Raw genomic sequence first — 12,690 nt, forward strand, 5'->3', positions numbered from 1 at the left:
ACAAGCTAAACTGTGATGCAGAAAGCCAGTGCCTTACTGTGAAGGCGGCTTTTTGTCAATAAGTAATCTTTGTATTAGGAAGAAACCTGTTTCCTGTGTGACCCGTCTGTAACTGAATGGCTTCACTACTGTATTTTAATGTCCATCATAATATCGGTCTTTGGGGAGCTTAATTTAATTACATTTTTTACGAGGTGGTTCGTGATGTAAAAGTCTTAGAAACACTGAGCTTTTGGAAAGTGCGTCCTCCTGCATCTGTGTATTAACTGGTAACCAATTGTGCTAAACGTTGCCGAAGAACTGCATCACTTGGTGGAAGAATAATTATTTTTTATCAATAAAGGCACTAGGCACATGTAGTAACCATTTTATAAAAGTAAAAAGACACATGAGGCTGTGATTTACAGTGATTTTTTTAGAACAGCTAATAAAGTTTAAGGTTCTTTGTTAATAAAGCCCCTTGTTGGTGTTTCGAAACTCTCACTTTGAGATCCATGTCTGGGGACCCATCATCAAGGTGTTGTGGAGTTGGGCCCAGGGAGGACCGGCGCCCAGTCAGGGTACGTATTCAGAGAGAATAATGGAACTCCCCATGTCGCCACAGCCAACAGGGTGCAGAGGACGCCGATCACGTTGGCGCCGAGTCCCGCCTTCACCTGCAGCAGACACAAAAGTTATGGTTTAAAATGCAGAATTACATTTCTCATGCATTGAGTCTGAGGGTGAATTATGATCTGCTGTGTTTGTATCACAGGACTCACCATGTCCATGATGTTGAAGTGTCCGTAGGCGAACACGACGGCGTTGGGCGGGTTGGATACCGGCAGCAGGAAAGAGAAGGATGTGCACAGGGTGGTGGGTATCAGGACGTACAGCGGGTTGACATGAATGGCCTCTGCCTGAAGAGAGACAGATCACACAAATATCAATCCAAATACGTCCACAGTGACATAATTATCATGTATAATTGCTAATTTAACAGTGACAGTGATCAAAGAGGGATTTCTTGCTGCTTTTTTGCCTAATTCTGAAATTATGTATAAACCAAAATACATTTTAATCAGTCATTTTAACTAAATATATAAATACTGAAAATATTAAAAAGTATTATCAACCAAAGACAGTCTGTGTTCAGTGTGTGTAGAGTCTAAAACACTGTGAACCCACCAGAGGGGAGAGGATGGGGAGGAAGATGGTGATGGTGGCGGCATTGCTGGCCACCTCTGTTACCGTGGTGACGATGATGCAGGCGACTGTGATCGTGGCCAAGACTGGCAGATCACCCAGAGGTGTCAGCAGCTCAGCCACCCACAAAGACAGGCCTGACTCCTGCAAACACACACACACACACACACACACACGCTCATGTTTTGAACCAGTTTTAATGTAGCTTTTATTCTGGTGTTAGCCAATTAAAGGGACAGTTCACCCAAACTGCAATAAGCCATGTATTCCCTTTTCTCATCAAATTATTCCTTGTAAGCTCTGACAGAAGGGTGCCTCTTTTTGAAAGTTAACACATTGTTTTAGGAAGTTTTTATGGTGAATGTATGATGAAGTTTATGTCTCACACAGACAGACACAGCCCACCTTTGTGCCTGCAGCGAGTGCGAAGCCTCCACCGACCAGCAGGGCCACTTTCCACGGCATGGAGGCCTGGAAGTCCTTCCAGGAGATCATGGCCTCTGGATGGAAGGAGATAAAAAGATCCTGCTTACATCCTCACAGACAGACAGACAGACAGAAGCTGTCTCTCTCCACAATTAAAGCTGGGGTAGGCCGTTTACTTTTGGTGTCATCAGGCAAAGGTTTTTAAGCATAACAGAGAAAACCAGACTTTTGTTCCTCCTCTCACCTCTGTTTTCAGGCTTCAGAAAATCTAGCTCGTGATGAGATACTTTGGCCAATCACAGGTCAGTTTTTTGTTGTTTGTTAGTAACTAATGACTTGGAAATGAGGCTCAACAATCACGTATCTTTCTCCTGGAATAGCTAAAACCAAAATTGAAATCTACAATTCAAAGAAATACAGAGTAATATCTACATTATATTAGCACCTAATGGAGAGAAGAGGAAATAAAAACTGAAATAGGAAAAAGAGCGAGGTGAAGATGAATGGTTCCATATTTGGAGAACACAACAGTCTATGACATCATCATGTTCCAGCCAGCTAGTGAGAAGTTACCATGTTTTCTGGAGGGTCCGTAGGCAGGTACGATGAAGAGGAGGAGGCCCAGCAGCAGAGCCACGGTGGCATCAGTGATGTAGCCCGAGTGACTGCAAGAACAGGAAAAACAAGAACATGAGGATTACATTCGTTGCAGCAAATTTTGTGCAGCGTTTGTGGAAAAAAGAGCAGAACATTTAGAGATGTGAGGTTTATTTTAGATATTCTAGTATTTTAAGTTTCTTAGTTGTTGTTGTTTTATAAAAGCCATGAAAAGACAAAAAAACAACGTTTTGGTACTTCTGGACTCCCAAATCCTGTCTGTGGCTCTCAGTCTCAAGCCAGTTGATTCCTAATGAAGATGTACTGAAAAATAAGTCCAAAACATAATAAAACTAATAAAGTTTTGTCTGTAAAAAAGGCTCAATGATGCTGTTGATTGTTGGGACTATTTTCAGCAGCGGATTAATCCACAGTGTATATATGGGACTGAGTCAAAATAAATGACAGTGAAATAAAAAGGGGAATGTGACTCACTGAGGGAAGAGAGACGCCCAGCCTGGTATGAAACCTGGAGATCTGGTCAACCACAACAACACCATCATCAGGAAAACCACACCAGTGAAGATCTCCTGAGAACTGGAGGGAAACAAGGAGAACGAATGGATGAGTGAATGAATAATGAAAGGGTGGATGAATAGATGAGAATATGTGTGTATGGATAAATAACTGAATTAGAGGAAATAAATTAAAGATGAATGAATGAATGAGTGGATGGATGAGTGATCACCTCATTGGTCCCAGAGACCTGTACTCTTCTTCTATGACTTTTCTCGTAGCCCTGTCTTTCTCAGACTGCTGTCCTCCACATCGCCACAGGAACTTGAAGCTGTGTGTGAGAGTGTGTGTTCAGAACACACAGACAGATTTTATTATTGATAGACGACAGAGAATGCTCACGGTGAACCGAATGATTGATTGTGATTGGTTAAAAGCACACTGTGAGCGCACGTCGCCGACCGGCTAATGAAAAGATTGCCGAGCATGTGTGGCGACCAGCGGCGCTCGCAATTAACCTGTCTGACACCATCACACTGCTAATGCTAACATTAGCATTACAGTCACGTCTCTGTGTCAGGTTGTGTTGAAATGAAAGCAGGTATCACAGAGTTCTGAGATTATATCAAACATTTATCAAACTAAAACTGAGTTATTCTCATGTTCACTGTCTTTGAAGGTTATTTTACTCTTGCCAAGGTTCACAGTTTATTAAAAAAGTTTTGTAAAAGTTGCATTTTAGGCTGAATGTTACATGCTAAGCATAATGTAATTCAAGTGGTCTGAGTGAAAACTATAATTTTGCTCCTCCTCTTGGCTGTTTTTAAGCATTAGAAAATCTATTCTGTGTTAGGACAATTTCTGCATTACCTGAGATATTGTAACTGAGTTAGCTAAACACAGCAGCTAGTGCTCATCTGATTAGCCTTTACTCTTGCTATGTGAAGTGAAAATATATTGAGTAAAAATGTGAAAACATATGTAATCAGCCAAACAGAACTGGAGGATGTTTGAAACTAAAATGAACGTCTGATCTTACATTTGTCCTCTATATACAGGAAGAACCAGCTTTACACTGTCAGTGTAGAGTCAAACAGTATGAAACCAGACGGGCAAGAAAAGGCGAGTTTCTCTCCCGAAAGCAAACACTAATTTCCTTAACATGGAATTCTTTACTTCTGTTATTGACTAAAACAACACAGAAATCAATGTTTAAAAAGCGTAATAAGAAAACACCTCAGGACATCATATTTGTAGGATGTTAGAAATATGGGGATTTTTAGTTGGAAGCTGGAACACACACACACACACACACACACACACACACACACACACACACACACACACGAGTGTTAGTTTTAATCATACATTTTAATGTTATTCTCTAATGTATGTCTTATGTTTGCCATTTGTCTTGACTGTAATGTTTATTGTATAGTTTTAAATGTGGACCCCAGGAAGACTTGCTGTGCTTCAGGGCAGAGCTAATGGACTTCCTCACAAATACACAAACAAAGAAACACTGCAACACAAGAACTAACTCAAGAAAAGTCAGTTCCTTTATTTCCACATCCTTTATGTGGATCATCAGCAGGTGAGGTGAGGTTTTTTTTAACTGGTAGGGGAGACCGGGGATGGTTGCAACAAGTGCTTTAAGTGATGATACTCATACTGCACACGCTCAGTAAGACTCTCTCACCACCAGGAGGAGTGTTTTAGAGGTATGAAAGTTTTTTTTTTTCATGAGCTCTATTTTTGTCAAACTGTCCTGAAGAATTAATTAAAACTTACCTTTGAAAAGTGATTTGTTGACTCACTAAGTGACATGTTTAGCATGTGTGCAGGTCAATGTGTATAGCTGGCACATGATGTTCTGTCATGGCTGATGGGGACATTTGCAACAGTGCTAAGCAGCAATATCAGAACAGATGACACAGCAGTATTTTACAACATAAACACGTCATTGTGAGTTATATAAAAGCACAGTTCATCCAAATACAAAACTGTACAGCTTTGTTCACTATACTCAAGTCATTGTGAGGTAAATAAAGCCCCACACTAGAGTGTGACAAAAATCAGTTTTTAAAACAAATGTTATTTTGTGCAATAAATATGTGTTTAATAAACATTTGTTGTGTCGCATATTGTTCCATTCTTCTCGTCTCACACTGAAATACCGAAAGATTAAACAGCATCTGTAACATCTGCACGATAATCGATCAAAACTCAATAACTATTATTTGATTAAAATGACTAAATAAATAAATAACACTATTATATTATTGTATAAATAAATGATACTATAATTTTAGTGTAAAACAATGCATGTAGTTTGAATACTACACTTATTGAGACAAAAAACAAATGTTAATTAGTGAAATTCAGTGTCATTTTAATATGATGCAACTGTTCCCTGATCACGTTGCAACTGTCTCTAGGGTTTGCAATATTTGACTTCTTCCTTTCAAATAAATATTGTGAACGGTATGTTATATGTAATCTTCTCTAAATTGTACAGGTAATTAGCAGAGAGATGTAAGTTTAATAAATAAAGATTTGGTTGGTCTAGTCCAAAGAGTCTCTGAGTAACAAATTAGCTGCCTCAGTCATGTATATAGTCATCAAGGGCATGTAAGACCAGTTTACAAGATTCACTTTTTAAAATGAGCCAGCTGGAGACAGAGCTTTCTTCCAACTGATGGAGATAACATTAGCTTAATTATAGAGCTAGCTGCAGCAAATTGAATCTACTGGGGACCGTTGTAGAGACGTGTGTGTGTCATGGCTATTTATTACATTCTTCAACATGTACAACAAGATAAATGATGGAAATAAATAGCTCATTATAGTGGCCTTGGGCTGCACTGCATCTTCACAACAATAAAACACAAAATTGAATTTAAAAAGTGGGATATGTGTAATGGAAATGTGAAAAGGGAAGCTGAATACAGTGTGCTGTTATAATGAATAAATGGACAGGAGATAAAAAGAGAAGAAAAGACAGAAGATAAAGCTGATAATATGGAGAGAAATATAAAGAACTGATGTAATGATGCATGGTATGAACTATAACATGATGCAGACAGATAAGTTGGAGTAAAAACACAGATAGGAGGCGATTAGCAGAACAGATGGTGTTTTGACACTCACTCTGAGCCAATGAAGAGCCAGTGGAGCCACATCCAGGTCAGCAGCAGCATGATAACACTGATGGGCAGGCACAACAGGAACCAGTTCCCGAAGTTAATGCAGTCGCAGTTTGAGTAAATCCTGAATTTAAAAAAACAGTGTTTGAGGTGGATTTAACTGCAGTTATTAAAACTGCACACAGCAGCTTTACATCCTTAGGTTTTTGTTCTCTGCTCCCTTTACAGGGAAATTTTAAATGGTAGTTTTATATTTAGTAAACACCAAGCCTTACACAGATTGATTTTTTAAAATTAATTTTGCATGCTGCTTTAAATGCATTCACATTTGTTTTGTTTCGTGCCCTTTTCTCCGTCTCATGTGTACAGTATACGCTCAGCATGTACTCACTGCTTGATGTACTCAGAGAAGATGAGGTTGGGTGAAGTGCCCGGCAGCGTGCTGATGCCTCCGATGTTGGAGGAGTAGGCAACACTGATGCACATGGCTTTACAAACCATCAGGTCCTGTTTACTCCTGCTGGGAGCTGCAGGCTGACATGCAGCAACCTGCAAGACAACAGTGAGGGAGAAATTCCACATCAAAGGAAGCATTATGTGACAGGTTGCTCACCAGCTAAACGTCAACTTTTTTAATTTTGGTGGCAGTGGCCAATTTAATGACACAAAAACTTGGTTTTGAAATGTGAACGGGGTGAGTCACTGCTTTTTTCAGGCATGCAACTGAGCAGCTGTTTTGAAAAATGAGCAAAAACGATTGAAAAAACTCTGAACAGTGTCAGGAGTTGCAGAATCATCAGTATCACAAACAGTAATTTTATAGAATCAAACTGTATTGTTTGGTTTTTGTACCTGAGCTGCAGCAGGCTGTGACACCGTCTGTATCTGAACACATGTAAAGGTCTCTGCAGGAACATCTGGATGCCTCTGGTCACTGAGACACAGAGAAATACAGTATTAATGTTTTTTGAATGTACTGCAATGACAAGAACAAAGAACGCTGCAAACACCAAGAGCCCAGAGTGACAGTGAAGGCATCAGAACAGGACCAGCAGCCCTTCACATACCTCACAGGTTCTTTCGTCTTTTCAACATGGCCGTCAGTTTCTGCAAAAATATCAGACTGTGGTTAACTTCGCTTGTTCTTGTAGCGCTGCTGTGTTGCTATTTAAGGAGGTAATTTTTGATGCAATTAGCAGAAAATGGTGGAAATTAGCTCTACGTGTGCCTGTGATGCTTTGCTCCCAGTGTGACGCTAACAGTCATGATTAGACAGATAATTCCTCTCTCGCTCCTCAGAACTTTGTGTGACTTTGACTAAAATTTGTCTCCTGCTCATTCATTCACTCACGTTATGTCTGTCTGCATGCCAGTTTCTTGGCTAAGCCTCTTAATGATTTATTTTGCAGAAATTTAATGTCTCTTACTGGATTTAGGACAACACATAGATGCACTCTAACTGTATTTCCTCTCTTTTATTTTTCCATTGCATATTTTGGTTCCATTTTATTCTACTTTAAATTATTTTGGTTTCCTCATTGTGTTTTTAAATGTGGAATGATAAAATACATTTCCTGGTGTTTCTGCTTTATTTAAAGCACTCAGAATTGCCTGTTACCCCTGCTGAGGAGGGCATCCCACCAAGCACCAAACGTCATGTCAACGTTATGTTTTGGGCTAAATCTGGACGGTGTGTCGTGGCCTTTATTTAACCCAAAAATTGACGTTGAAATTTAGGCTGTGTTTTGTCCATTTGTCTTTTAAGCTATTCAGCCGTGGGTTTGAGTCCCACTCTGTGGCCCTTCAATGCATATCATCCTCCCTCTCTTTCTCTCCCTGTTGTATCTTCAGCTATGCTATCTGAAAAAAAATAAAAAATAAATCCTTTTGAGTGGATCTGAATCACAAAATTTCACTTTTGTTAACGTTGTGAGACAGGACATCTGGCCTCGGTTGGAGTGAGTGCTCTCAGAGTGCCTTTTAGTTTTTAAATGGACCATGGTTATATTTAATTTATATCCTTATTACATTATTGATACTTAAAGGTGGGGTGAGTCATTTTGGAGAAAGACAGCTGATATTTGAACAGCCAAACAAACCCACCCCTCCCTTCAGTGCTCCTCCAGAAGCTCTGCTCCTCAAATTTGAGAGAAAGTAATATTTCATTGCTACGAAAACAGAAATGTGGAGCAGACCGTCGTGGAGCCGAGGCACAAAGCCAACAGGCAGCTGCTGCGAGCCGTGGACAGACCTGACGCCGACTCTTTTATTGGCAGGAGGGCAGCTTGGGATAAAACAACAAAATAAGGACACATTTTGATTGTCAAGTTGTGAAAATCCCCTTGGCCATTCTTTATCTTTTATATTTGGTAAACAACAGTTTTAAATGTTGGCAATCCATTAATAAACACTTAGTTTTATCACAACATGACAAAACAAAAGGTTGTGCTCATTATTTGGTTTACAAATAAAATATTCATTAACACTTATCCAGTTGTTTCTACATATATCCTAAAATATTACCCTTCTTGACTTCAGGAAAATAAATGTTTTGCGATTATGTTGATTTTGGAGGCTCCTGTGGACAAAAGCAGTAGTGTTTCCACAGCCATAACCACAAAACATAACATATAAAATAAGAAAAATCTCCCTCCTCTTCCTTTTTACTGGCTAAAGTACTACTAACTGTGGGGCAGTGAGTGGCAGGCATTTAGAATAACTACATAAAAAGGCAGATCTTCTCACTGATGATCTTGTTCGCTTATGTAGATGACGTATAGACTTAACTATTAAATTGGAACTGGTTGTCTTCAGTTTAAAAGCACACGCAACACGCTCCTCTGTATAAAAACAGAATAAAATTTTAATCCAGGTACCCTCCAGCTGCAGGTTGGGGTTGTCTTCGCCTGCACACCCCACCTCCTTGGCTCTCAGGATCTGCTGGAGAACAGCCTCCACGATGGGCATCACCATGGTAACAGCCGAGGTGTTTTGGACCCACATGGAGAGGAACGCACAGCCGGACATGAAGCCCAGCATCAACCTGGAGATGACAGCATGGGCGTCAGAGCTGGAACAGTCACACACACCTCGACATGCACCACCACACACTGTCACCTCTACTTTATAAGCCCCTGTAACCTCCTGGTCGACTGCATCTCATCCACTAACACACACTAACATGCCAAGACACAGTTTTAAGATTCATCCTCTCTGGGGAATGTTTTAGAAAGGCTTTGTTCTGTGGTGAGAAAAACCCACAAAGCAGCTGTTACTACATCTAAATGAATCGCAAACATGTAAATCAACATTCTTGTGGCCAATAACATGAAAAAAGTTTGCAAAACAACTTTAAACTGTACTTTTTTTGTTTGACATGTTGATGAGGTATTTACACATGGAAGGAAGTTTTCACATATTCAACCCTGTATGAAGTAAATATTTGAATCCTGTAGCAGAGAAGTGTGGTGCTCACCATGCAGGGTTCACTCCCACCATGGTGACGAGCCTCAAGGCGATTCTGCGGTGGAGACCCCACTTCTCGATGGACGTGGCGAGGCAGGTGACACCCACCAACAAGAGGTGGAAGTCTTTAAAGTACTCCTTCGCCACCTAGAAGAGAAACAGAGAGGGAGCAGGCTAAGAAGAAAGTGATGCTGTATGAGTAGAGAATAATAGTTTTAACTTTAGCCCAGTTTCTAATAAAAATTTGTAGTTTACACGCTCTTGCTGCCCAGGAAATAAAATCTGAGCAAACAGTGAAAACAGATGAGAACATGATAAGTAAATAAATCAACAAATGCACAAATGGCAAAAACAAGCATCCTGATAAATATTCAGAGCAAGAGAAGATTATTAGGACCAGGCATGAGGGAAAAAAATGAAACTGAAAAAGGTGAAATGAATAAAGTTGAAGTCAGCTATCATCTCATGTTGCTGGTGTTTTCTTAAAGGAACATGGATGTAACTAAATATTTCTCAATGTAAAGAAAGTGTGTTGGGGCCATAGATCAATTACAAGTTTCTATGTGTCTATGTGTAGAAAATAGATTGAAGAATTGTCCAGCTAACAGACAGGTGGACTCACATCCGAGGACTTCATGATGCCAAACATGGGGAAGGAGATGGCGGGGAGCATGGCGGTCATGGACAGAGGGATCACCTCCGTCACCCAGAACGTCGCCATCAGCAGCAACACAAAGGCACATTCTGCCTCCTACAGGGAAGAAACACACAGACACTGTTGCATGTATCTGTCATAGAGGACTAAAAAAACACAACAGTGCATATATTTAATTCATCAGTTTACCATAAACGTACACATCCAGGAAATAACCAATCAGAAGCCACACAGTTGCATGCTGATGTCAGTGTTCAGTGCTGCATTAACATACAAATACAGACAAATCATTTTTTATTCTCTCCTGTCTTCTCTGGCAGCTGGTTGCAGCCACCTGACCAGTGCACAGACTGTGGATGAGAGGGGTGGGATGCAACAGGAGTGAAAATCCACTCCTGTGTCACCCTCTGATGTACAGTGAGAAACAAATCATTTTTAATCCATAATCATTTTGCACAATATACGTCACCAACACCAACATCGCTGTCACTGTGGCTCATGGGAAACACTTTAAAACACGTGAAAATCAAGATGAAAGCTGCAGCTGTGCAAACGGAGATTTAGCCAGTTCTGTAAAAGCTAGCATGTGGGACCAGCTCTACAAGGTTATGACGTTAGTTTTGCAACTTTTGCGCCTCTATGTGTCACATGCTTCAACAATTTTACAACTTTTTTGACCAGCAACATTATCTTTTACATTAACAAACATCAGACGTGTAATTCATGGCATAATTCAAACACAAAAATGCAAAAATTATATGTCTCTCGTTGTAAACTACTGTACATATTTTTTCCAAATATTTTTTGCCATGGTGGTCCACTGGAAGGGGAGGGAACAGATGCAATACACAGATGATACTGCAGAGAATAAATACTGAACACAGAGTTACCACTGTAAAACAATGGCAGCATATGTCTTTGTCTTTCAGAGGAAGCTCTTCATCACTTCAGTTACCTTGATTTTTAAATTTCAAAAGAGTTGTTTCTTTTCTAATTATAATTATTGCTGTTTATTGCACTGGTCTAGTTGCTGGTGTGTGAAACAGACTAACCTTCGTCCCAATGACAAGAGGAAGAGGAAGCAGCAGCAGAGGTGTAAAAACAATCAGGGCGACGCTGTGGTAGTTCCACAATCCTCTGCTCAGCCTCCTCAGCATGCTCTTTTCTTGTTGTCCTTTGTCTCTTTTCTCGTCTTCTTGTCTGCAGGCTCTTGGTGTTATCCAGCGGTCATTAGGCTAAAAGACTACAGCGGCTGATAATTGACCAGTCACTGAGATGGCAGGAAGTCACTGTCAGGCTGAGGCTCCGGCTTCAAACAGTTCGAGGTCACAGGGTATGTGTGTGAGCAAGACAGCAAACCTGCTCACTAATCATTGGTTATCTCTGGCCCAACACAAACATGAGATAATAATCCGACACAGTCTGTCATTTATGACACTTTAAAGAAGGACTTCAGTCTGTTTCTATAAATATGTTAATATTTGAGCAGTTAAATTTAAAGGTTTAGCAGCTTCAAAACTCAATCTCTTTCTTTCAGTGAGATTCGGAAGAATTTCAGAAAGTGCATCAAAGATGGAAAAGACTTTGAGTCACTTTAAGGGTGGATTTCTTTTCTTCCAACAGAGGAAAGCTAACATCTTCCTCAGGCTTAACTCTGTACTGGATGTGCAGAAATGAAAGTGATATCCATCTTCTCATCTGAATCTGCAGAAGTTAGCTTCTTTTAAAGGTACAATAGGTAAGAAGTTTAGCTCAGAACATTCAGAAATTAACTAAAATCTTTAACTGAATGTGACAAAATAACAGAGTTGCAGAGATTTCTCCTGAAGTTAGCATGCTACCCCGCCCCAGTCCCGTCTCATATTTAAGGCTGCACAGTTTGGCTTTCTACAATTTTCAAAACACAGGAGTTGCAATATTTGTTTCTGGCAAAAAACTTGAATGAATGAATGTGGTTACGCAAAGACGTCCTGTCCTACAAATCACATTCTACAGACTTTTAAAAAACACCTTCATTTGGTACAGATTCCTGCAAAAACAAAATCACATCATCGTCATTTAAACGTGTTTTTCAATCAAACTAAGAATATAAAAAAATTATCCTCACCTCTAATACAGAAAATAATTTTGCAATTGCAATGTCGGTCAAAATAACTGCAATCAGATATTTTTTCAAAACTGTTCAGCTCTAGTCATAATGTCACGTTATTCATCAAGAGGAGTTAATGAGTCACTAAAAAAACCTGAAAACTTCCTCCTGTTGGTCCAAAGCTGCTGCGTCCGTAGTGAAAACACGGACACGGCACAACCACAACACCCTAAACACACCTAACTGCACAGCTAACTGAGTTAACTAGCCAAGAGCAGCTACAGTTAGCAGCAGTGGTGTGGTGAAAATAACGAGTTCCCCTGGATGTTACAATAAAAATGCAAATATTAGATGTTATTTAAATAATTTCAGCAACAGCCACTATCAGGATGTTTGTACACAGGACGGAGGAAAAAAAAACATACATTTCTCTAAATAACGTGTTAGGTTTTCTAAAATTGACCAAAATTGAACATACTTCAAATATGACCCTTGCATTTTGTAAATAAATAAATAAATAAATGACATTCTAAAAATAACTAAATAATTGGGCCTTTTCAGTTGTCTTGCATGAAGTCTGTAAAAATCATAGAAATCAACATTAAACATTT

The 12,690-nt window shown here is 39.7% G+C and overlaps 1 protein-coding gene across 1 annotated transcript; it reads right to left on the minus strand.

The window, feature by feature from the left end:
• slc13a1 (solute carrier family 13 member 1) lies at window positions 1-11,195 on the minus strand. Its single transcript, XM_084733737.1, is given in 15 exon segments — window positions 1-656; window positions 762-899; window positions 1,168-1,329; window positions 1,591-1,685; window positions 2,185-2,276; window positions 2,704-2,805; window positions 2,957-3,055; window positions 5,875-5,994; window positions 6,262-6,419; window positions 6,723-6,924; window positions 6,926-6,977; window positions 8,747-8,913; window positions 9,346-9,482; window positions 9,958-10,086; window positions 11,043-11,195. Coding segments are annotated over 15 exon segments (1,902 nt in total). The 5' UTR covers window positions 11,148-11,195; the 3' UTR covers window positions 1-512.
• Window positions 11,196-12,690: the final 1,495 nt, after the last annotated feature.

The sequence above is a fragment of the Lutjanus erythropterus genome, chromosome 13 (genome assembly GCF_056507025.1).
Source record: "Lutjanus erythropterus isolate fLutEry1 chromosome 13, fLutEry1.hap2, whole genome shotgun sequence".
Taxonomy (NCBI): domain Eukaryota; kingdom Metazoa; phylum Chordata; class Actinopteri; order Lutjaniformes; family Lutjanidae; genus Lutjanus; species Lutjanus erythropterus.